The sequence below is a fragment of the Rana temporaria genome, chromosome 6 (assembly GCF_905171775.1).
Source record: "Rana temporaria chromosome 6, aRanTem1.1, whole genome shotgun sequence".
Taxonomy (NCBI): Eukaryota; Metazoa; Chordata; class Amphibia; order Anura; family Ranidae; genus Rana; species Rana temporaria.
Window position 1 is genome coordinate 199,358,379 of NC_053494.1, and position 26,647 is coordinate 199,385,025.

Consider the following 26,647-nt stretch of genomic DNA (forward strand, 5'->3'; position numbering starts at 1 on the left):
TGAGGCCAATCTGTCTGCTAGTATTTTACCAAAAATTTTTAAGTCGTTGTCTATAACTGAGATCGGGCGAAAATTCTGTGGGGATGAGTGGTCTTTGTTTGGTTTAGGTAGAAGAGACATATTCGCTAGGAGCATTTCAGAGGGGAATTGATTGCCTTGTAGAACGTGGTTGAATAGTTTCATAAGATGCGGAATTAATACTGAGGCAAACTTTTTGTAGTATGTTGAAGAAAAACCGTCGGGTCCTGGGGCTGTGGAGGTCTTTAGAGAACCTATAATCTTGATTAACTCCAATTCTGTGCAGGGTGCATTCAATGCCTCCCTCTGTTGGGTTGATAAGGTGGGAAGTGGGATTTCATCTAGCCATTGCGTCGAGGATTGTTTTGGCGTGTTTTGTGGAGATGATAGAAGCTTCTTATAAAATTTCAAAAAAACCTCCATGACTCCTTTAGGATGAGTGATTAAGTGGCCAGCCGAATTTCTTAGTTTATAGGTATGGGGAGGTTTCGTGGATTGGTTCAGTTTTCTGGCAAACATAGTGGATGTAGAATTGCTATGTAATAAGAATCTTGCTTTTGACCATCTAAGTGCTTTTTCTGTATCTGAGGTTAGTAGAGTGTCTAGGGCTGCACGTTTTTCTTGGATTTGTTTAAGTATATCACTAGAGGGGGATTGATTGTGTTTATGATATAATTTGTCCAGGTCTCTAGTTAGTGTTTTTATGTCGGACAGCTTAATCCTGTTTTTAGTGGAAGCCATCTTGATTAGATGGCCCCTCATGACCGCCTTGTGTGCCATCCACAGAGACGTGGGAAGAATATCTGGGGAACAGTTAAGTGAAAAGTATTCTTCCATGTTGGAATTTAGCTGTTGGATGTTCAGATGATCAGTTAGTAGTGTATCGTTAATGCGCCATCTGTGGGGTGTGTCAGCCAGACCTATTTTTGATGTGGTGAAAGATACAATCTGATGATCTGACCAGGGGCAGGAATGGATGTCTGCTTTTGATGAATTAGCGACTAGAATCGGGGTGCAAAAGATGTAATCTAATCTAGCGGAGCAGTCGTGAGGGTGTGAATAAAAGGTGTAGTTTTTGACGCCAACATTGTGAGCCCTCCACGTGTCTATGAGTTGATGGTTTAATAGTGTGCGATTTAATGTTTTAGGGAAGGCTTTAGATGTGGGTGCTACTTTGCTTCTATCTAAGGATGAGTGAGCGGCTAAATTGAAGTCTCCGCCTATAATCAAATGGGGGGAGGAGTATTTATCTAAAGTATCGAAAAAATTTGAGAAAAATGTTGCATGAGCTTCATTGGGTGCATATACCGAGGCTATTGTAACCAGACGTCCTCCTATAGAGCCCTTTACAATTAGAAAGCGACTCTCTGGGTCTCTGAAGACACTTTGGGTGTCAAACACTACAGAGTTTTTAATAAAAATAGCTGTGCCTCTCTTTTTGGAATCGAATGTTGTGAAATAAAATTGACTATATGCCTTATCAAAAAATTTGGGGTGCTTGGATGCCGCGAAGTGTGTCTCCTGTATTAATATTATGTCAGCCCCCAGTCTTTTATAGTGACGGAAGGCTTTTTTCCTTTTTTGGGGAGAGTTTATGCCATTGGCATTATGGGAGATTACTTTCAAGACCATTTAGAGTATGAGAATGAATGCTAAGGGATGGCACCCGGAGATAGCCATGGGCTGTGCTTGTGAACTGGAATACGAAAATATCATACTGTGAGAGGTAAGCAGTATACCAAGCACCCCAACAAACAATCCCAATGTATGTCAGTACAAAGTTTAAGGGAACATATGAAAGTGATGCGTTATCCCTGAGTGAGGAATCCTTACCATACCAATATCCAATCAATTTGTTTCCTATACGAGACTTGAGTATATACAGGAACAACAATATAAACCGTACGAACATTATTTCAAAGAATTTAAAGCAACTAAACATGTTACTAAATTTGCTATAAGGCTGTAAACAGTGTGAATACCTGAGTAAGGGGTCAAACTGAAAATATCGGTTTGACTTAAAAACAGTAACTTTTGGACCTATACGTCCAAATCTCACCCTCGGAGTCTTGCCGAAAAAAGCTATAGCGAGTACGGTCAAAGGCACTAAATAGCATGCCATAAGATTCATACTTTGACTCCAAGAGTGAGAGGGGGGTCAACCAAGCGGAGGCGGAGAGACCAAGCAACACTCCGCATTTTTATTACACGTGTTATCTAGTGGTAACAAGAGGAAAAAGGGAAGATGAGAGGGGAAAAAAAAAAACATATCTGTATCCATTCGGTGCAGGTTGCCTGAATTACATTGACCGCCATATTGAGAAGGGGGGGTGGTTGGGTGGGGGGGGGGGAAGAAAGAAGAAGAGAGAGAAAAAAAAAAAAAAAAAAAAAAAGGAAGAGGGGGGGGATTCAAATCAAACCTCCCAGAGAGATTGATAATGTTTGAGGTAACAACCATGGTCTGGGATGATTCAGGGCTGCGTACTAAAGTTTGTACTAGCGTCTGTTGTTCTCTCTTGGATCACTTGGGAAAATCAAAATGTAGCAGTTGGTTAAGTGCGCAAGTTCTGGGTTGTTATGTTGCTTAGTGGAGCCAATGATCGCTACTGGATTGGGGGAGAGGAAAAAAAAGAGTAAAAATAGGACCGAAGCAAAAACAGGGACCATAGGAGAGGGATTCAGAATGTGTAAGTTTATAAAGATTTGTCTTGCATGTAAGGGGGTTTGAAGATCCATCTCGATTATGAATTCCGTCCTGGTCCAGCAAAAGTGTAATTGACAAGGGAAACAGTGGACCAGAAGGGAGCTTCCACTTCCTTGGGGGGGAAGAATGCAGAAGAAGTGAAAAAAAAACAAAAAAACAATGGAAATTAGCTAAAAGGGGCCGTCATGGTGCAACAGTTTCTTTTGCGGGTCAGTAAAACATAGATATAAAAAGATAGAGAACCATTCCGCTTCAAGTGACTTTCATGGGTTAGCAAATCGCAATGATGATCTCATCCTTCTCTGATCTCGTCTTGAAGAGGGAGTGGCCCAAATGGGAGATGGGTGCGGAGTAGAAGGTGGTCTTGGGCCCGTTTCCGGTTCCAGCAATCCAAGTTTAATCAGGAGCTCCTTGCCTTCTGTGACATTAACAACAGAGTAGACTGTTCCATTATGGGGTACAGTTAGTTTGAAGGGAAAACCCCATCTGTATCTGATGTGGGCCGATTGTAGGATCGATGTTACTTCCTTCATCCTGCGCCTTCTTTCGAGGGTGGCCTGAGAGATGTCAGGGTATAATTGAATCCTTGTTCCCTCCAGCATGATATTGTGCGAGTTCCTTGAGGCCCTTAGTATATTCTCTTTGGTGATGAAGTCCTTCATGCAGAGGATAATGTCACGGGGAGGTTTGTCTATAGGGGGTTTAGGTCGAAGGGCCCTGTGGATCCTATCACAGGCGAAGGATAATGGCGGGGTGTCTGGCAGAAGAGATTGGAACAGTTTCGACACAGCTGGCATCAGGTCCGTCACTGACTCTGGGACCCCGCGTATTCTCAAATTGTTTCTTCGATTTCTGTTATCCAAATCTTCTACATGGGCCTGAAGATAGGAATAGTTTTCAGCCAGCAACTCAAAGTCCTTCCTTAAATCATTGTGGGCTAGTGACAACTCATCATGCTTTGTTTCTAGCAATTCTGTACGCCCTCCCAAGGATGCTATCTCCTGCTGTAACGTGCTGGTGGATGATTTCAGTTCTGAGTGGAACTTGCTGGCCAGTTTTTCATACATGATGGTGAGACTGGCGTCCAAATCAGATTTAGTGAGCTGAGAGGAGAGCTCCCATGCCTGTTTGGACAGAGCTGTGTCATGAGAGGCGTGTGAAAGTGCCGGAGAGGCCTGCGGAGAGGGATGGGGACTGTTTTGAGACATCTTGCCTTTCGTTTTGGAGCGGAGTAAGATGTTAGTTGGAGGATATTTCGAACGGCGACCACGGTTCCTGTAGTTTCCAGGCATGCACAGAGGTATACCGCTGGTGTGTTGTGTTGGTGGATTACGGGCGCTGTTGATATGTGAAGAGAGTTCTACTGAGATTATGCACCGTGGATAAGCTCTATTCCTCTTTAACCATTGGAGCTTTTATGCAGAGCCGCCGTGGCGTACCTCGCCCCGCATGCGACCCCCCTTAGTTGAGAACATGTCCTTCAGAGCATCTTGAAATTTACATCCCAAGATGATAACTAGCTTCCATCACTTTTATGCGGTACTGTGGGGGGGGGGGGGGGCTGGGAAATCCTCCCAGAGCTGGTGGGGGATCTTCAAATAATAACTTCTGGATGTGGCTATAATAGCCAAGGGATGTCCATAGAGCTGCTGCTGAAGGATGTGGTCTGTACAGCAGGGGGATGTGTGACACCAGCTCCAGAGCAGCTGTGTAAGGTAGGACAACCACACAGCCCAAATTACACAAGAGGGCCACCCCCCGGTAGAAGGGCCACCCAAATCAGTCATCCAGGGGGATCCACAGGGTTCTCAGCTGTTTTCCAGTTGTTGTGTGTAAATCAAACACAGGAGGCTGCTGCTAGGCCCAGGGTGCAGCAAGATGGCCGCTGTACACCTCTGCAACCAGGGCTATAAGCACAGCTGTGTATCCCCAGAGTCCCACCGAGGGCACCTTAAGATTCCGGGGGGCTTTTTGGGAGTAATCCGGGGGGGGGGGGGGACCAGGTCAGCACGCCAGCAGCGGGGCCTGATCTCGGATAGTCTGCAGGTCCAAATGGCCTCCGGATGGTGGGCAGCCGACAGCTGGTAGAGAGCCAGAAAGTCCCGCAACCCGCCCGATCCGGTCCCCGGTGCACTCCGGACGATGCTCAGGGGGACCTCAGATGCCCAGGGAAGCCGCAGCACTGCGTGGAGGGATCTCCGATCGGGAAGGCCCCAAGATGGCGGCCGGAGCGTGGAGAAGCCGGGGTGATGGGGCCGACGGGGAGCCGGATAAAGGAGGTATCTGGGCAATGGGGATCCCGGTGTAGGCAGGACACTGACCTGGTGAGTCCAGAAGGGGGGATCGTAGCTGCAGCTCCCGGGCAGTCTGGAGACCGCGTAGGCCCAAGATGGCGGCTGGGTTGTGGAGGAGGGTGCCGGCCGGGAGCCGTATTGTGGCTGATGCCTCTATGTCTGTGACCCAATTTTGGTTACTGGGTCTCCCGGAGGGACGTAGGAGGCAGATGGAGTGGGATTTGTGGCGAAATATCCACTCTGTAATGGCAGATGCCTTTAGATTTAATCCAGGCCTGCGGAGCTCAGCCAAAGTGCGTCCTTCTCCTATCGACTTCGGACACGCCCCCCCCCACAAGCTCATCTTTGATGATACCAGCCCAAACCAGTACTCCACCTCCACCTTGCTGGCGTCTGAGTCGGACTGGAGCTCTCTGCCCTTTACCAATCCAGCCACGGGCCCATCCATCTGGCCGATCAAGACTCACTCTCATTTCATCAGTCCATAAAACCTTAGAAAAATCAGTCTTGAGATATTTCTTGGCCCAGTCTTGACGTTGCAGCTTGTGTGTCTTGTTCAGTGGTGGTCGTCTTTCAGCCTTTCTTACCTTGGCCATGTCTCTGAGTATTGCACACCTTGTGCTTTTGGGCACTCCAGTGATGTTGCAGCTCTGAAATATGGCCAAACTGGTGGCAAGTGGCATCTTGGCAGCTGCACGCTTGACTTTTCTCAGTTCATGGGCAGTTATTTTGCGCCTTGGTTTTTCCACACGCTTCTTGCGACCCTGTTGACTATTTTGAATGAAACGCTTGATTGTTCGAAGATCACGCTTCAGAAGCTTTGCAATTTTAAGAGTGCTGCATCCCTCTGCAAGATATCTCACTATTTTTGACTTTTCTGAGCCTGTCAAGTCCTTCTTTTGACCCATTTTGCCAAAGGAAAGGAAGTTGACTAATAATTATGCACACCTGATATAGGGTGTTGATGTCATTAGACCACACACCTTCTCATTACAGAGATGCACATCACCTAATATGCTTAATTGGTAGTAGGCTTTCGAGCCTATACAGCTTGGAGTAAGACAACATGCATAAAGAGGATGATGTGGTCAAAATACTCATTTGCCTAATAATTCTGCACTCCCTGTAGTGTGTATACATTTTGGTAGGTGTCATATGCTTATAGGTGGGTTTCATGGCTGATCATTTTCTGACAGGTGTTCGGGCGGAAACAAGTACTCGAGTGGGAGCAGCTGAAGGTTATGAAGCAGAAGGGGTCCGCGGCCTTAAAGCGCTTGGCGTCAGAGACCTGTCCTACAAACTGGTCTTCCTTGCGTGCTACGTTTCAGCGACAAATCCCAGGGTAGGTAACACGTGGGCCTATCGTAACAATCAAAAAGTAGTACACATAGGGTGTATCTACTCTAGGGTCCAGATTTGAAAATGCCTGTTTGTAGAATACAATTTTATTATGGGCATCTTTATTGATGGTACCCTTTATTTTTGATAAAAAAAATTATATAAAAGCAATGTCTTGATATACAAGTAGCGTCATGTCACAACCGAGTGTAAAAGAGAAGAGAGGCGCCTCTAAGTGTGTAGTAATATGGTTACATTTAACGAAGATACAACATTTAGAAACTCACGTGGTTCATAATTAAAACAGGCACATCCAAGTATGCAGGCATCCAGGTTAAAGCTGTCCACATAGACCATCCTCCGCACTGCCATCAACGTCATCCCTTCCACGCTGCGCTTCAAGCCTCACTTTGATTGCTCTACTGCAGGGTAGTCTTCCCGATCATGATTGCAGACTGACAGCGGTGAGAGCCGGCGGTGCAGAGGAGGGTCTACAAAACAAAGTAAATCCGCGCTATCTGATAAGTGAGCAGCTAAAAAAAAAAAACAGTGAACAATGTAAAATAACAGACAAAACATACAATTAGTAGCGTTAGATAGTGATATGAAATATCTATATCAAATAAATCCAATTACGGATGTGTGAACAGAAAAAAAGGAAGAAAAGGGACAAATATAAATAAATTCCAAATATTGAATGGTGAAAAAACTTGATGGATGTGTAAGACTGGATGAATGATTCCAGATCAATAGTGATATACTCTTTAACGTAATACACATCGGTAAAATACCCGCCACCAATAATGCAGAGGCTTGCCAAATAAATTGAACCCTAATGAGCCTACGCCCAGAGGGTCAATATAGCTGAAGGTATATAAGGGCTGTGATGATACAGAACCAAATCTTCATACGACCAATCAACCAAACGAAAGGGAGATGTATAGTGCTTGAAGATGATGGCTCCCAAATGGTCAAACCCTGAGGCCGACGTATAAAGGAAGGGTAAAACAGAAGAAGCACATAGCATAATACCGTAGGCACTGAGCTTTTAATAGTGGTTAGAATCACTTACGTGGAAGTGGAAGAAACGATCAATATGTGCCTGGCAGCAGTGGAGTCACCCAACGCGTTTCACAAAAACTTGCTTCGTCTGGGGCAGGGGAGGGTCTATGTGGATCGATTTTCCCCGGATGCCTGTATACTTAGATGTGCCTCTTTTAATCATCAACCATGTGAGTTGCTAAATGTTGTATCTTCATTAAATGTAACCGTATTGCTACACTAAAGGGGTCTCTGAGAGATCTTAGTCTGCCTGTTTGGTTAATTGTGTGATCGGGATGTAGGTGATGGTGTGAGAGGTAAGAAGAGAAATTTGCCCAGTCTTCTAAATCTTCCAAAACATTTTCAGTTTGGTGGAAAAGATCTCAACGATGAGGACATGACGGCGGAGAGCATTAAGAACCAGATGTCTGTGAAGGAATGGGAGAAGGTTTTTGAGATGAGCCAGGATAAGAACCTTTACCATAATCTGTGCAACAGTCTCTTCCCTACCATACATGGTAAGCTGATCCTCCACTGAGCCTGCAGCCCCTGCAAAGTGTTGTCGCCATCTTAATTCTTTTCCCCTCCTCACCATGCAGGTAACGATGAGGTGAAGCGAGGCGTCTTGCTCATGCTTTTTGGTGGTGTCCCAAAGACCACTATGGAGGGCACATCTCTGCGGGGAGACATCAATGTTTGCGTTGTCGGAGACCCGAGTACAGCAAAGAGTCAGTTCCTCAAGTAAGTAGAGCATTATGCATCTTTGTTCCTATAGTAGGCACATCTGCCCAAACAAGTCTTATCTACGTGTGCATTCCACTGGAAGCAGGAAGAGTGTGTGATATATATATATATATATATATATATATATATATATATATATATATATATATATATATATATATATATATATATATATATATATATATATATACTCTCACAAGAGTACACCCCTCACATTTTTGTAAATACTTTATCTTTTCATGTGACAACACTGAAGAAATGACTAGGGGTGCAACGGATCGTCACCGATCCGAACGGGTCACCCCGTTCGGATCGTTGCACCACGCGATCCGCGGAGCCTCTGCCGTAGGAAAGTCCCCGGCTTCGGCCTAGCCCCGGAGCGGCGGCCATCTTGCTCCACCCCAACCAATCACAGAGCGGCTGTGATTGGTTGGATGGGATGTCCCGTCTCTGCACCTGATTGGCCCGCGCCCTCTCTGATTGGAAGGCTGCCCAGATTGGCTGGCTGTCTTGGCACGCTCTGGGAATCAGGATGAACTTGTGGAGCTTGAGGGGGAAAAGTGAGCGCCGCTATGAAGGACGGGGACTCAGTGTTCTTTACTAGTGTGGGGGCAATCTTGGACTGGAACAGTGATGGTGATGACGAGTGGGGGACAATGGTGGACATTACAGTGACGAGTGGGGGGGGCAATGGTGGACATTACCATATAGAGCCATTGGCCCAGCTAGAGCCCAGACTTGAATCCGACTTTTTTTCATCATTTTTTTTTTTTGCTGATCTGAAAATGATCCGATCCGAGGATCGATCCAATCCGTGAGTTTTTTGATCCGTTGCACCCCTAGAAATGACACTTTGCTACAATGTAAAGTAGTGAGTGTACAGCTTGTGTTGGTGTCTTTTTGGTGTTATCACTTTGAACAATAAAAGGCAATCGGAATTCCTGGATGTTCAGCCATTTATTTTCTTACAAGTTTGCCACGGAGGCGGGCCGGGGGACTCTACGAGATATTCCACCTCAGGTTATCGGCATACACCTGGAGCAGCGGCTCTTTTTCTTTGTGTATATATAGGGGTCAGCAGGGCAGATGATGGCTAGGCTCAGCAGTTTGTAGGGCAGTGAGTGTACAGGGGGTCAGCAGGGCAATATAAGGGAAGTCAGGGGTTACTTCTGGTAGAGCAGAGAACAGGAGTCACTTCAGGCAGTGCAGAGGATCTAGGGAGCTTTGGGGTGGCACAGGGCCCTCCTAGATCGGCCATGTTCATTTACTTCCTGGAATCAGACAGGAGGGTGTGCTTGGCTGTGAAGACTCCTTGGATATAGGGTGACATATGTCTATTTTTGGAAACTAGGAAGCAACTAAAGAAATCTTAAGTTTAAAACTAGTAAATATGACGTACTGAAGTACTTTCCCATCTGAGTACTAATGCTAGCAGCATGATTAAAAATAGTCAATGTTTAAGAGTAAGGATGAGCTCCGGCGTGTTCGCATAGAACACGTGTGGAGCCCGCCAGGAAGTCGGCACCCGCGCTGCGCTAATCACAGCCAGGCAGACATTGTCCGATGCTCGGCTGCAGAGATCGGGAAATGTCTGCCTGGCTGTGATTAGCGCAGCGCGAGTGCCGACTTCCTGGCGGGCTCCACACGTGTTCTATGCGAACACGCCGGAGCTCATCCTTATTTAAGAGCGTGAAATTCCGCTGTAAGGCTGCTTTCACATTGAAAGTGCCCTGGCGTCGGCGGTAAAACGCTGCTATTTTTAGCAGCGATTTACCGTTGTTTTTGCGGGGTACTTTTAACCCCCACTAGCGGCTGAAAAAGGGTTAAAAGCGCCCCAGTGTGAGAGTATGTGTTGCTGTGAATGTTCTGCAATGGAATGGCTTTCACATGTTGGTCCTTCTTTTAGGCTGGGTTCACACTACTACACTACTTTCATCCTACTTTGCTCTGCTACATTGGTCCTACATTTATCCTACATTGGTCCTACATCCATCCTACTTTCATGAACAGGATACTACTTTGGTCCGACTTCAATGATATTCAATGGGTTGAAGTAGGATCAATGTAGGACCAAAAGTAGTACAGGGAGCATTTTCAAAGTCGGACCGACTTGTGTAGGACCAGTTAAGACCGCTCTCATAGGGAAACATTGATTTTCACACGTCATGCTACATGAGGCTCCCAATGTAGGACCGTTTGTCGGACAAGTGTGAACCCAGCCTGAATCTGTTTTTTTTTTTTTTTAACAAGAGGTGATTTCCATGAATGAATTGCTCTGTGCACATCAGTATAACAAAGTCTACTTGTTTCTTCAGACACGTTGAGGAGTTCAGCCCGCGGGCGGTGTACACCAGCGGGAAGGCGTCCAGTGCTGCCGGTCTGACTGCGGCTGTAGTGAGGGACGAGGAGTCCCATGAATTTGTGATAGAGGCCGGAGCCTTGATGTTGGCTGATAATGTGAGTTCTCATTGGTTTGTTTTAAACCTCCAGGGCTGGCAGTCAGTGCTGCAATCTCTGCATTTGAAAATGTTCACCAGAAACTGTTGGCTTTCCTGGAGACTTTAAAGCAGAACTTTACCAATTACAGTTTGATAAAATGTTCTTTTCAACCTGCGTACATTCCACATTAATAATTGTGCTACCAAAATTGGTTGTGTGCTGGAAATTGCCTCTAATAATCTCCTTTCTTTGCTGAAGCCCAGAGCCCCTAAACAGCAATAAATCATAATGGTTTTAAAAAAGTTACATTCTTTGAATGCCGGGTTTGCTAACTGTCACATTTGCTTGTGTACTAAACCAGGGATCTCCAAACTACGGCCCTCCAGCTGTTGTGGAACTACACGTCCCATGAGGCATTGTAAAAAATCTGACATTCACAGACATGACTAGGCATAATGGGATTTGTAGTTCTTGAACAACTGGAGGGTCATAGTTTGGAGACCCCTGTACTAAACCAAATTGTCAAACCATCCAATGGCTGGCGTCAAAACTGATTACATATGTGTGCAGCATCATAGCGGTTGCAGATCAAACAGAAGCAGTTTCCTTGGCTCTAAAGGATAGGAGGGTTTATTCCATATTAAGGCTGTCAGCAGAATGGCCTCTACAAACTTGGCAGTGCCTGGAAATTGAGAGCAACTGAGCATGTGCAGAGCAGGGTGTGAGACAGTATAGACCAGTGGTTCTCAACCTTTCTAGTGCCGTGACCCCTTGATAAAATTTCCCAAGTTGTGGGGACCCCTAACGGTAAAATTATTTTCGTATCGTGGGTGGTCAACACCTAAGACAAGTAATTTGCGCCTCGAACCCACGGACATTTAGAACTCCCTGAGGCCCTTCCACTCGTACAGTATTAAAACCCCCTATGGTACATTTTAGGATGAACCACTCTTTCTCTTCTCCTTTTTTTCCCCCCCTTTTATCTCTCTATCCTAATTTATTCCTATTTTTTTCCCCCATCCCTCTCTCTAGCCATCTTTCTTGTTCTTTCGCTTATTCTTTCTCCCCCTTTTTTCTTTGTTCCTCCCCCTCTTTTCATGTATTCTTTATTCCTTCTATTACTCCTTGGTGGGGGGGGTGGGGGTATGAAATCAGTGATAGTACAGGGATGGTGGGATCAGTGGCAGTGCAAGGGGGGGGGGGGATGGGATGAGTGGCAGTAAAGGGGGGGTTCTGATCAGCCAACTTTGGTGCTCTTGATGAAGGTCATCTGCTGATCTTAGGACTGTAGTGGAGACTTTTAATGGCAACTCTAATCACAGGTAGTGTTACTCGCTGTGTCTCCAGCTCTATGGTGTCTCGTAGCAGTGACACCTATGCCGAAATCGGGAGATGGGGTCTCCTCCAGCCCCTCCCACTTCACATTCCTCACCAGTCAGCCGACCTGTAGTCTCTGCCCCCCAGCCATGCTAAAAACTGAATGGGCTAAGTGGGCGGCCGCAAAAAATCTGGGAGAGCGGTGCCGACTTCAGGAACAGCCCAGGATTCGGGGGCCCCTGGCAAATCGTCATTCGACCCCCAGGTTGAGAACCACTGGTATAGACGCTTATCAATGTTTTATATAGCTATACCTGCAAAAGGGGCCATCCTGAAGTGATCTAGCAGACTTATTTTTTTGATTAAAGTTCCACTTTTAGCTCCTGAGGTCAATGTGATGTTGAGCAGTTGATGGTTATTATAACATGGCTTATGGTTTTGGCTGTGGTAAAGTATAGGCAAACCATAAACTTCTTTGATCTTTTAGCAAAAAAATTATTTTGAAAGAGTTTTGTTATAATGGGTCATTTGGGCCAGCTTGACCCAAACAAACTAACGTAAAAGTAAACCTAGACATCGACTAAAGCTGGCTTTGGGCCCGCGCGGGCCTCGGGAGGCTTTTGGCCCACGGGAGGCTTTGGGCCCGCGCGGGCCTCGGGAGGCTTTGGGCCCGCGCGGCCCTCGGGAGGCTTTGGGCCCGCGCGGGCCTCGGGAGGCTTTGGGCCCGCGCGGCCCTCGGGAGGCTTTGGGCGGGATTTCTATCCACAAAGACTTGTAATTTCACAAGTGAAATGTAGGAGCTGCCTGCATTTCTGGCAGATGACCAGGATAACTAGGTTCTTGAAAAGGGATAAAACATTGGGCATGTATTGTGGAGATGAGATTTCTGCCCTTATATTTTATGCTTTCTATGACTTAAAGCAGGGGTGGGCAATTATTTTTTCGATGGGGCCACATGAGAAACTAAAAATATTTTGGAGGGCCGGGCCAAAAGGCTAAACTCAATACTGCATAAAATCAATTGTATTTCTTTATAAAAAGCAGTAAATATCATTGTTGGACAACTGGTACGAGTACTTGTTATAGTTAAACAATGAAAAAGTGAGGTTGCCTTACAAGAAATTTTTTTTAATTTATTAAACAAAATTTCCCAAAACAATGAATATTTTTCACTATTTGTGACTCATATTAGTAAAAATTTCCAGAGAGGATCAGAGACTGCGGACATGATACCAGAGAGGATCAGAGACTGCGGACATGATACCAGAGAGGATCAGAGACTGCGCACATGATACCAGAGAGGATCAGAGACTGCAGACATGATACTAGAGAGGATCAGAGAATGCAGACATTGTCCCCATAAAGTCCTGCCAAACGACAATGTATGCCGTGTCATAAATTATGGTTTATGTATGTCTTATTGTCTTAGTGATTGATTCACATCACAACTTCATTGATAGCTTTTTTTTTGTATGATTTTTAGTTTTGCTCATTACTGCCACACACGTGCAATGCATGGCTGCATGTGTGTGGCATTGATGAGCAAAAGCAAAAATCATACAAAAAATAAGGGTATCAATTTCAAATCAATGAAGTTGTGATGTTAATCAATCACTAAGACATACATAAACCAGTGTGCCATCAATTGCTGCCAGTGTGCCATCAATTGCTGTCAGTGTGCCACCAGTGTGCCATCAATTGCTGCTAGTGTGCCATCAATTGCTGCCAGCAATCCCCACAAGCAAGTACCTGATGATGATGAAATCTCAGTGTTTTGCTGCCTGCAGTCCTCGGCCGTCTCGGGTCTCCTACAGCAGCCTGTGCAGTGTGCACAGTGTGAGGTGAGGAGTCGGGACCGGGTCATTACTTGGCGGGAATTGGGGGACTTTTTTGAATTCGGGGACACTCGCTCCACGTGGTGACAGGCGGCTGGGAATGCCGTCAGCGGGGGGCGGGAAAGGAAGCGTGGCCAGCTCCAATGGCTTCTTCGGCTGAATCAGCGGGGGGCGGGAAAGGAGGCGTGGCCAACACCCACGGGTTTCTTCGGCTGCACCAGCGGGGGGGGCGGGAAAGAGGTGCGGCTAACACCCGCAATTCTTTCGGCTGCAAATTCAGACTTCAAATTCAGATTTCTAGCGATCCGCCCGGGGGCCGGATTAAAAGGTCTGCCGGGCCGTATACGGCCCGCGGGCCGTAGTTTGCCCACCTCTGACTTAAAGCCTATCCCACAGACGCTTAGGTTGTATAGCCTGTAACTTTGTGTTTGCACACAGTTGGCCCTTGAGCTTAGTGCATTTTGATCCAGTACAACTGCCTACTTGCTGCAGTGCATTGCCTATCCCATCTAATACATTTTTCCTTTCCAGGGTGTGTGTTGCATCGATGAATTTGACAAAATGGACCTGAAGGACCAGGTGGCAATCCATGAAGCCATGGAACAGCAAACCATCTCCATCACCAAAGCTGGTGTTAAGGTAATATTTGCAAACTGGATGACCAGTTTCCCTCTAATTTCCTTCTGTGAGTTTACTGACTTGTACCTTTCTTCATCAGGCAACACTGAACGCAAGAACATCCATTTTGGCTGCTGCAAACCCTGTTGGAGGACGTTATGACAGGTCAAAGTCCCTGAAACAGAACATCAACTTGTCTGCTCCGATCATGTCAAGATTTGACCTCTTTTTCATCCTGGTTGATGAATGCAATGAGGTACCATCATAGCATTTTACATGACTTTCAAGTCTTCATAACCAAGCTAATGGCTAGTAACAAGTTTTTCCCAAAGTGAAAGGAGTCCCCCCCCCCCCCCCCCCATAGACAGATATTGTAGGAAGATTCTCCCCTACTACCTGTTCTAGTGATATAGATTTTTCTTTTTAGTTTGTCAGCGGGACAAATAGAGGGTTCATTTCTCCAATGTGCAATCTTCTGACCCTTCCCTATTGTTCAAAACTATATTTTTGGCTTTAGCTATAGATTTTAAAGTGAGATGTTTAGATTGATAATTTTTCATTAAACCCAACCGCTATTCCATAATTGCTTTAGTATCCAGGTTTATTAGCTTGGTTCGGTCTCTGAATTCTGTCCTAATAACTTGTAATGTCTTCAGGTGACGGATTACGCCATTGCTCGGCGTATTGTTGACCTACACTCTCGCATCGACGAATCCATTGACAGGGTGTACACCCTCGATGAAGTCCGTAGGTACTTGCTCTTTGCCCGGCAGTTCAAGCCTAAAGTAAGTTTACAGGATTTTTTATTTATTTTTTTTTTTTTTCTCTATGGTTTGCCCTTATATAAAACTTTTTATATTTGCAACAGATCTCCAAAGATTCAGAAGACTTCATAGTGGAGCAGTACAAGAGGCTGCGTCAGAGGGATGGCTCTGGGGTTACGAAGTCGGCTTGGAGGATCACTGTCCGGCAGCTGGAGAGTATGATCCGCCTGTCTGAATCCATGGCAAGGATGCATTGCAGTGATGAGGTGAGGATTCTGGAACTTTGCGATCTCTCAAAATATCCCATAGATTGTAGACGTTATAACTTTTGCACGAGCCAATTAATTAAAGCCTATTGACTTTTTTTTTTTCTAACAAAAAATAATGTAGTAGGATACGTATTGGTCTAAATTGATGAAGACATTTTCGTTTTTTTTTTTTCTCTACCCCATCGGATGTTTGGCCCCAATAGTGAGCTCCAGAGTAAGGGATACCCGATGTACTATTACACTTGACCCCTATCTGGTGGCTGGCAAGCCCTATTCGAGATTGTATTAAAGCGACAGTTCCGCTTTTGAGGGATGTTGATACTACCTATGATGTTCACAATTGGGTTCCTGTGCTTGATTAACCCATCCCCCTCACTGAGCTCCATTTGACTTGTACTACTCTACCTTTGTTAGAGTTGCCAGTTTTTCTTGGTGAGTAAATTTCCATTGATCCAGGTGTCCTATGTGGGAGTTGAACGCCTTCAATATTTTGGATTCCCGTTTTTTGGAAGAACGTGTTTTTTTTTTTTTTTATATATATTTTTTTTGTGTGATTTCACCCATTACCTGATCTTCAAGGTCAATCGGGACCTACTCAGTATGTCCTGAGGAAGCAATTGGATGCAAAAAGTGTTGACAGGCAGGCATGGAGGAGTTCATGGGACTGATCTTTTGCCAATTGCATAGACCCTTCTCTCTTTTTTTTTTTTTTTTTTTTCTTTGCACATTGATGGATTTTCACCACCCTAATGAAAGGATCCATGTCTGTAATTGAGTATCTATTGACCTTTTGTCTAGTAGAGGGTGTTTTGGCATATTTTATGTTTGTTTTTTTTGTTTTTTTGTCTTGGCTACTCTTCCAATTAGAGAAAACATATTGTATATCGGCCTAGTAGGGGTCCCCCATATATTTTATTTATATATATATATATATATATATATATATATATATATATTTATTATTTATATAATGTGTATGTATATTTACACAGCTATATACATTATAATGCAATGGTGGTGTTTGCTAACTTATAGTGGGGCTGTGATAGGGTGGCGGGTAATCTGACACTAACACACTATCTAGGATTGTCACTGACTTCGCTAGTGACCTGAATACAGTGATGCGTGATAATACTGTACTAATGACACTGGCTGGGAACAGGTTAACATCAAGGGGTCAACTGTGCCTAACAAGTGTAATGTGTGCTGATTTTACCTTTCTGTCTGGCTGTGGTTTCTTTTTCTTTTTTTTTTTTTTTCTCCCTGCTCTTTGTAGGGGAAGAAACAGCCAGATCACTGTTCACATTGGTGTTCTGTGTTTTTTTATTTTTTTTAAACACAGATCTTTGTGTACATGGCCACGGCCAGTCAGCTGACTTCAGCCAAAATCCTTGGCTGAAATCGGCTGCCAAACTCGTGCGGTCCAATCACTGCAGTGGTTGGCAGGGGGGAACACACATGCGCGCCTGAAGCACAAAGGCAACATACCAGTACGTTGTCCGGCCTGCCTGTGCCACTCGCCCACAGTAAATTTGCTGCCCGCCCATAGTAAAGTATGTGCCAGCTAGAAAGTCACTATGTGTTTTGTTAAAATAAAACCACCTTCTCCCAATCTACTACATACAGGTGCAGCCAAAACATGTCAAAGAAGCTTTCCGGCTTCTGAACAAGTCCATTATTAGAGTGGAGACTCCGGATGTGAACCTGGATCAGGAAGATGTGGAGGAAGAGCCGGCTCAGGAGGGCATCAATGGTGAGTGTTCTATGATTTCCTGCCTAGGACTGGTCATGATGTCGGGACTTTCCTCCTCTAATGTGTTGCTGTTTCAGGCGATGTCGGAATTCCCAACAGTCATGTGACTGGAATAAATGGTCACGCTGATAGCGAGCCTATGGAGACGTCGTCTGCCAAACCAAGCTTGCGTCTCAGCTTTACAGAATACAAGAGGATCTCCAATCTGTTGGTCCTGCAGCTGAGGAAGATGGAGGGTCAGTAAGCGGCATAAACATCTGTGTAATGGTTAATGCTTCTAGCATGGAAATGACAATCGCCTAATTGTCTTGTGCTTGGTCCACACAGATGAGGATGAATCGACGCAGAAGAAAAGCGAGCTCATTAACTGGTATCTGAAGGATATCGAGTCCGAGATCGACTCTGAAGAGGAACTCATAAACCGGAAGCAGATCATTGAGAAAGTTATTCACAGACTAGTTCATTATGTAAGTATATTGACAGCCTTCAACATAAATATAATTACAGAACTTAAAGCCTTCTGTATAGAGGTGCTGCTGGATCCAGGCAAGAGGTAACGGTTTGAAAGGGTTATATTGCCTCTTACAAATGCAACAACCCTGATCTCATTATTAACCACTTCCGGGCCGCCGCACACGCCGATATACGTCAGCTGTTTGAAGAGGGATATCTGTTATGGCAGCAGCTGCCATGACCCAGGTATCCTCTTCAGCCGGTGGTCTGGTTTCCGATAATGGCGGTCTCTGCAGCGGATTCGCTGCAAGATCACCGGTATCAGCAGAGGGGCTCCCATGCCCCCTGCCGCTTACGGGAGCCGCCGACAGCGGCGGAGGCGATCGGTTCCTTCTGGTGACTGGGGAAGAGTGAGGGCAAGATGGCCCCCACCCGTCTTTTTGACTCCGGATCTCATATTTAAGAGGGCCTTCATGCTTTTTTCTATTACAAGGGATGTTTACACAATTAAAAAAAAAAAAAAGGTAAATAAAAGTTAAAATTAATAAGAAACTTTTCAAACGCGCCCTGTCCTGACGAGCGTGAGCAGCGCCCACATATGAAAACGGTGTTCAAACCACACGTGAGGTATCGCCGCGATCATGGGAGCGAGAGCAATAATTATAGCCGTAGACCTCCTCTGTAACTCAAAACGGGCAACCTGTAGAATCCTTTTTTTTTTTTTTTTTTTTTTTTTTATAAACGTCGCCTATGGAGATGTTTAAGGGTAAAAGTTTGTCGCCATTCCACAAGCGTGACATGTTGGATATCAATTTAAACGGCGTAACATTATGTTTCACTATATAAAAACAATTTTGCTAACTTGACTGTTTTTTTATTTATTTTTTATTAAAAGTGAATTTAATACGGTGTGACAAAGTATTGCAACGACCGCCATTTTATTCTCTAGGGTGTTAGGGGCAAAAAAGTCATGTTTTAATGTTCTAAGTAATTTTCTAGGAAAAAGAAAAATAATTTTAACTTGTAAACAACAAATCTCAGAGGCTCGGTCCTTAACCACTTAAGCCCCGGACCATATTGCTGCCTAAAGACCCAAGGGGTTTTTACAGTTCGGGACTGCGTCGCTTTAACAGACAATTGCGCGGTCGTGCGACGTGGCTCCCAAACAAAATTGGCGTCCTTTTTTCCCCACAAATAGAGCTTTCTTTTGGTGGTATTTGATCACCTCTGCGGTTTTTATTTTTTGCGCTATAAACAAAAATAGAGCAACAATTTTGAAAAAAATGCAATATTTTTTACTTTTTGCTATAATAAATATCCCCCAAAAACATATATAAAAAAAAATATTTTCCTCAGTTTAGGCCGATACGTATTCTTCTACCTATTTTTGGTAAAAAAAATCGCAATAATCGTTTATCGGTTGGTTTGCGCAAAATTTATAGCGTTTACAAAATAGGGGATAGTTTTTTTGCATTTTTATTTTTTTTACTACTAATGGCGGCGATCAGCGATTTTTTTCGTGACTGCGACATTATGGCGGACACTTCGGACAATTTTGACACATTTTTGGGACAATTGTCATTTTCACAGCAAAAAATGCATTTAGATTGCATTGTTTATTGTGAAAATGACAGTTGCAGTTTGGGAGTTAACCACAGGGGGCGCTGTAGGAGTTAGGGTTTACTTTGTGTGTGTTTACTAGTGTAGGGGGGTGTGGCTGTAGGAATGACGTCATCGATCGTGTCTTCCCTATAAAGGGAATGACGCGATCGATGCGCCGACACAGTGAAGCACGGGGAAGCCGTGTTTACACACGGCTCTCCCCGTTCTTCAGCTCCGTCGTCCCGGATCGCTCCCCGAGCGGACCCGACCTCCGCATGTACCGGGGGGGGGGGGGGGTCCCGATCGGACCCCCCACCCACGTCTAGCAGAGGACGTACAGGTACGTACATGTGCCTGTCCGTGCCATTCTGCTGACGTATATGTACATGAGGAGGTCGGGAAGTGGTTAATGTGAGTTTGCTAAATTTTGCAGCGAATCTAGCAGAGAATTTATTGCGTGTTGCAGGCACGGTGCACAGACTCTTGCAATGTTGTTCTCTGACGTGTACGGCGGTGTGGATTGAACCACAGAGTGCGGAGTAGGGATTACCAGCATAGTCGCTGTGTAGTGATAATGGTTGATGTGCAGGAATTCTCCCGGATCGGGATGATGCAATTGTGCAGGCAGAGCCACAGACCACCATGTTAAACTCAAAGGATCATAAATCTGTATGGGGGGGGGGTTGCTTTTTGGGTATGGTGTATGTGATCATGCTTCATGTTGCATCCTGTTGCATGATGGCAGTCGCTGGGTTAACTGAATGCAACTCTCTCCAGAGGCAATCTACCTAGTTTGCAAGTTTTGTCTTGCATTTGTACCTGAACTGGAAGTTACCCATAGCTTATAGTAGGCCTAATAAACTTGTGCATTGCTCCTTCCCGGCAGCACAAACTTTTCCTGGCTCAGCCACCTCTCCATTGTACTGCTGGGAGCAAAATAAAAATCTGAATACTTGAGAGTATGTGCCTTCCTTCCCTTTCATGTGACGGCATTGATGAATGAATGGCCCGCTGCTGTCATAGTGGAGGGGACAGTCTTCAGCCCGTGTAAGCTAGAACTAGTTTTTTAGCTAGTTGGGGCTTATAAAACTAAATGACCAGGCCGTTTTTTGCGATGCGGTAGTGCGACGCTGTACCCAAACAAAATTTACGGGACTGCGGACATATAGGACACTTTTTTTTTTTTTTTTTTTGGGACCATTGACATTTATACAGCGATTGGTGCTGTAAAAATGCACTGATTACTGTGTAAAGGTCAATGGCAGGGAAGGGTTTAACACTAGGGGGCGATCAAGGGGTTAACTGTGTTCCCTGATGTGTGTTCTAACTGTGGGGGGGGACTCGCTATAGGAGATGAGATTGTTCCCGGTTTGTAGAAACTCGCAATCTGCCTCTCCTCGTAGAGCAAGGATGTGTGTGTTTACACACGCGCACGCACGTCCCTGTTCTGCCGCTCGTGGCCAGGGCCGGATTCCAGACAAGGCCAGGCCTCGGGGTGGCAGTGGGTGCATGGGCGGCACTGCAGCTGAGAGGAGAGGACACTTTCATTTCCCCCCCTGTCATTTCACGGATGGTGAGAGGAGAGAAAACAGAGGGAAGAGGAGGTGAGATGGTTTTCAATGTAATTTTCGCCCCCCCCCCCCCCCCCAATGATCAATGCAATTTTTGGCAGCAACACCCCCCCCCCAGTTCTCAATGTCATTTTCAGCAGCAGCATCCCCCCTGCTTCCCAGAGTCCTGCTGAAAAAGTCCCCTGGCGGATAATGTCCCCCCTGTACTGCGCAGGCGGGGGCGGCATTGAAGGACCCGGCCTTGGGGCGGCAAAGGGAGTAAATCCGGGCCTGCTGGTGGTTATTGCTACCGCTGGTCACGAGCATCGGCACGCCCGCTATCCTGCTTAAAGGGACCTACGTACAGCTACGATGTTGGTGGGAATGAGCCGAACTGCCACAGTATGATGATGGCGGCTGGTCGGCAAGCGGTTAAATTGGAATATATGATTGGCTACTGAACTTTGTTAAATCAAAGTATCTTTTAGTGTACAGCAAGCATATATTCTGCTGTATCTTATCTCTGCTACTTTGCTGAGTCACTTTAATAACCATTTGCCAACATTATACTTTTGTAGTATCAGTGGGTGTGAAAGATATCCTTAGAACTATTAGCAGTTAAGTCTAATGATGGCGTTCAGTATGTAATCAATTTTATTATGGTTCATGTATTGCATGCGGATTACACTGTCCATCAATACTGATGAACTGGGACCAGGGCTGCCTACAACTAACTTCTATTCTAATCTGAGATCATTACCTTCTGTGTGGACAGGCTTTGGATTTGTGCCGCCCGCATCAGTTTGAGACTCTTCTGTGATCATTGAGAATTCTGAAGGGGTGGCCGTTGCATTTAAACCTTTGTGGCTTTTTAATTCCCAGAGAAACCTGCAAACAAAACACAGGTTCTTTGTCCCAACTGTCAATTTTGCTTGACGGTTATTTTTGTATGTAAATGAGAGAAATTTTCACTTTTTCACATCACTTTTATTCCATGCGTCACCTGAAATATCAGTACCTAGCCACAGGACATGAACCTCCGAACCTTCCCTGGAGGGATGACTGTTGTAATCTCATGGGTTTATTCTGAGGGATTGCAGTTGGGTGCTCACTTTCGACAAACTTTTTGATTTATTTTTTTCCCCCTTTTATCTGCACCTGCTGCTTTTATAGTGCCTTAAAGTGGAGGTTCACCCGATTTTACAAGTTGGCCTTAAACACAAGGGCTGACTGGATGTTATAACAGTTCGCTGTCCAAAATCATTAAAAATGCTTCCATACCTTATTTCTGTCATCTTCACCAGGCACTTCCTGGTTTGAGTCCCGCAGGAGTGGGCGTGTCGCTTTGGCTGCGATCGCCGCAATGATTCCTGGGAGCACAGCGTGATGCTGCCCAGGAGATCATTCTCTATAACCCAGCACACTTGGTCTCGCATGATTTCTGCACGTCCCATGACTTTTCCAGACAGTCATGTGACGAGGGCGGATACAATTCCACCATTTCAAGTCACCGTATCCCGGAAGCAAATCCAGGAGGGCTTCAGAGTGCCCACAATCAAGATGGAAACGTCCATCTATCTTTTTTATAAAATATCCTTTCCTGGACAATGACGATCCTGGCGGCTAGAAGAATGTCTCGCGAGGGTAGCAGATTGAGTAAGGTAAGAGCCCAAGAACGATCAAAAAAAAAAAAAAACACATTCCCGCAGAACCTCCCCTTTAACCACTTAAGCCTCTGAAGATTTTCCCCCTTCATCGGACACGTTTAACACAATTTTTTGGGACCAGTGACATTTATAACCGCAATCAGTGCTAAAAGCCAATGCTTATTGTATAAGTGTCACTGGCAGGGAAGGGGTTAACACTGGGGTGCGATTAAATATGCCCCCTAGGGAGTGTTTCTAACTGTGGGGGGATGGGACTGCTTGGGGGAGGAGACCGATCGTTCTAAGCAGTAGGAACAACAATTCAACAAGTCTCCTCACCCCTGACAGAACGGAGATCCGTCTGTTTACATTGATAGGCCCCCGTTCTGTCTTATAGGAGCAATTGCAGGTGCCCGGCTGACATCGCAACTGCCGGGCAGGAACTTTGGCTCCGCCGTGATGGGCACGCAAACCCCCCCCCAGTGCTCTTAAAGTGCCTGACGTACAGCTACGACGGCTCGCCCAGGGGAGCCAACCTGCCGCAGTATGACTGATGCGGCTGGTCCTCAAGTGGTTATAGCAGAAATAAACACGTTGATTTAAGTTATACTCTTGGCGCATGGTGGGAATGTAACTTTCACATTTGTTTGCGCTCTCAAACCATCAAACGGCTGAAGTCTTAACTGATCACTTGGCAGCACCATGGAAGTTGAAGATCAGAGGGCTAGATTGTGGCTTCCTATAATTTTCAGCAAAGAAGTTTTCCACTTTCAGGGCCAGTTCACATCACATTCTGCATCAAAAAAAACGCATGGAATATATATTCTATGGTTTTGAATGGCATAGTTCACACCAGTGCTTGCAGTTCCAGAAAGAAAAAGTAGAACATTTGTCCTGCACTCTACTGGAACGCTGTAAAATGCATCAAGCACACTGGAACATACATGTCCTTATTTAGAGGAGGTTCCATTAAAAAAAAAAAAAAAAAATTTAAGTCAGCAGCTACTAACACTGGAGCTGCTGACTTTTAATAAGGACACCTACCTGTCCTAGCCACCAGCGATGTCGGCCCCCGCCGAGGCCGATCCTGGCAGCTCCAAGCGCCGCCATCCACAGTAAGGGACACAGGCAGTGAAACCTTACAGCTTCACTGCCCGTTTCCTACTGCGCATGCACGAGCAGCGCGGCGCTTTGTGAATGGGCCGGCTGTACAGTTCCCAGAATGCAGCGCGCCCCATTAACAAGAAGAAACCGAGTGTAGGAGGAGGAAGAGAATCCACCGCGGACGATGAAGAGGCAGATTCGGCACTTCCGCATAGCAACAGCTATTTAGAGTGAGTAAAAATTATATATTTTTTTTTTTTTGGTGGAACCTCCACTTTAAGGTTAAGAAAAAAAGGCGGGAGGAAGCACAGGAGCGCATCAAAAATGTGAATGCACAAAAACGTCTGCAATGCATCTGAACTGGGTTTCTATGGTGTGAACTGGCCCCAAGAGCTTTTCAGGTGAAAAAGAGGCCGACCTCGTTTACACCGTGGTGCAGGCGTCAGTTTTTCTGCAAAGGTTTAAAAAAATAATGGTTCTCTGTTCACGCCACGTGTAGATTTTTATTTTTCTGTGCAGGATTCTGCAACGTGTGTCATTTTTTGGCTCAGGAAAAAAGACCCCGCTAACATTTGGTGTGAGTAGGGCACATGACTGGCGCACATAAAAACTGAGATTCCAGTGCATGGTATGGTGTGAACGAGCCCTGAAAATTTGGGATTGAATGATTTGCCATATTCTATCCTTGTCTGTCATAATGTGCTAGTTCCTTGTCACCCCTAAACATGCCCCTCCCTTGTTTTTTAGGATCAGATCCTGATTGAATTATCGCAGACGAGTCTGAAAGTCTCCGGCAGTGAAGAGGAAGCTGCGAAGGAAGAGGATCCTTACCTGGTTGTTAATCCCAACTACCTCCTGGAAGATTAGAGCTGCTGTAAATACGGACATTGGAAGCTTTCCAGGCTGGATTTCCCCGACACCCAGAGACTCGTGCTTTTAGATTTTTAGACTTTTTTTTCAGAGCTTTTCTGGAAAGCAGAACCTGTCTTTATTTTAAGAGTCCAAGAAGTTTTATTCTGGTGGAACCGTTCGTATTTTGGTCTTGGCCAAATCCTGAGCTGTTGACTCTGCAAGTTCCAAGTCTGACATTGTGGATTCGGTCATTATGGTTGAAGTGGATGAGAAAGAGAATAACCGCTCAGATAAAACCAAAAAAACCTTCTCACTGGATCCAAACCATGGGTGCCGGAAATGCAATTATATGCAAAATTAAAGAGGAAAACTAGGACAGCCGCACTCCAAAAACGTTCCTTTTAATAAAACTGGTCACAAAAATTGCATGCCACAGAAAAAAATAGAACAGAAGCTGACGCGTTTCACACTGTAATTCATGTATCATGTAGCTCATGATTAAGCACTGAACTACAGTGTGAAACGCGTCAGCTTCTCCTATTTTTTTGCTGTGGCATGTAATTTTTGTGACCAGTTTTATTAAAAGGAATATTTTTGGAGTGCGGCTGTCCTAGTTTTCCTCTTTAATTTTGCATGATTGAAGTGGACTTTTAAATGCCAAGTTTATTCAAAAGCTGACCGTGTCGCCCGCTCCTTATCCATTTCCTGAGTTATGAAGCCAGGTCAGATAAAAAGCCTTGCGGGGAAGATGCTGTCCTCCATTCTCAGCTTATAGTTGTAGTTCTGGAGTAAGTCGGCTTCAATGCTGAGCAGGAGCTTTTCTGCCTGTAAATCGGAGGATGATCGCCTTTCTTTTAATCGGCCAAATTTGTTTTGGATACAATGGGGAAAGTGCTGGAACCTCAGCTCAGTTTTTTTTACTGTTTTGTTGCCCTGTCTATTGGGGAAATTTCCTGTGATTGTGGCAACATTGCTGGAACAGGGAGTGGGGGGGAAATCTCAATGAGACCTTAGGGGGCAATAAAAAGCTGACTCTCCCTCACCCCCCAAAGTTTTGACTTTAGCCTTGGTTCACTCTGGTATGTGTTGTGGCAAACCCTCAATCCGTGTAAATTGTCCTGCACTGTATTCCATCTGCCCTTGTGATCTGCATCAGGAGATCTGGTTGCAGTGTGTTTTCCAAATTTGCTACATGCATGACTTTGGTGCAGATAATTTGAGCCGTAAAAAATGAATAGGTTCAAATTGCACTGCGCTGAATCGCATGTGAATTTTTACAGGAATTGCGGTGTGGTTTCTGTGTTAACTCGGTGTGAGCCTAGGCCAGTGATGGCGAACCTTGGCACCCCAGATGTTTTGGAACTACATTTCCCATGATGCTCAACTACACTGTAGAGTGCATGAGCATTATGGGAAATGTAGTTCCAAAACATCTGGGGTGCAAAGGTTCGCCATCACTGTCCTAGGCTAAACACTTTTGTAGCCTCGCCCAAAGTATCCAGCTCCCCTTCTTCCTTTTTTTTTTTTTTTTTGCTGCTATCAAAACAAGGCTTCGCACAGGCTTTGTAAAAGCTCTCTGAAAGCCAGTCAAAGCTCCTGTCACTAAATAAAATGGTTGGCTTACAGTCCTGTGTACACCTTGCTGTTGCTTGGTGCTTTGGAGCTTTAAAGCAGGGGTTCACCCTAAAATATCTATAGACTGTTTTATCCAGCATACTGCTGACATCAACAGTATGCTGGATTTTTTTTTTTACTTTTTCCGTCGTTTTCACCCGGCTTCCGGGTTCTCACTCCCCCGGGGAGTAGGCGTTCCTAAGCTCTGCATAGATGATTGACGTGCGCGTCATCGCCTTCCTAAAATATCCGAGGGGGACTCAGCGCTTTAGGGCGCCTGCGCAGTCAGCTCTACACGGCAGGCGCCGTAAAGAGCCGAGTCCCCGTCGGATATTTTCGGAAGGCGATGACGCACACGTCAATCATCCATGCAGAGCTCCCCGTCGGGGGAAAAGGAGCGACACGCCCACTCCCTGCGAAGGAAGAAGACCCGGAAGTGCGGCTGAAGACAGGTAAGTGTACATGACAACGCTACGAGCCTTTATTAAGGCTAGAGATAGGTTAGCAAAAACGTTAATTTTGAGGGTGAACCTCCGCCTTAAGCAGAGCTTTTCCATAGACTTCTATGGAGGCTTTGAGGATGATTTGCAGCACCACTAAAGCTACATGGGGTATCATTTTTTTTAAAGCAAAAGCCAGCTGTTCACAAAACTGTAAGTTAACCATTTTATTTAGTGACAGGAGATTTGACT

The 26,647-nt window shown here is 45.3% G+C and overlaps 1 protein-coding gene across 1 annotated transcript in view; it reads left to right on the plus strand.

The window, feature by feature from the left end:
- The window catches only part of MCM6 (minichromosome maintenance complex component 6), a 43,111-nt gene extending 18,523 nt beyond the window's left edge, over positions 1–24,588 (plus strand). Inside the window, exons 6-17 of the mRNA XM_040358057.1 lie at positions 6,213–6,358; positions 7,763–7,913; positions 7,995–8,136; positions 10,455–10,596; positions 14,262–14,369; positions 14,449–14,604; positions 15,005–15,133; positions 15,217–15,378; positions 17,008–17,134; positions 17,212–17,370; positions 17,462–17,601; positions 24,237–24,588. Coding sequence (XP_040213991.1) covers positions 6,213–6,358; positions 7,763–7,913; positions 7,995–8,136; positions 10,455–10,596; positions 14,262–14,369; positions 14,449–14,604; positions 15,005–15,133; positions 15,217–15,378; positions 17,008–17,134; positions 17,212–17,370; positions 17,462–17,601; positions 24,237–24,356 — 1,682 coding nt within the window. The 3' untranslated portion in view covers positions 24,357–24,588. The remainder of the gene's footprint in view (positions 1–6,212; positions 6,359–7,762; positions 7,914–7,994; positions 8,137–10,454; positions 10,597–14,261; positions 14,370–14,448; positions 14,605–15,004; positions 15,134–15,216; positions 15,379–17,007; positions 17,135–17,211; positions 17,371–17,461; positions 17,602–24,236) is intronic.
- Positions 24,589–26,647: the final 2,059 nt, after the last annotated feature.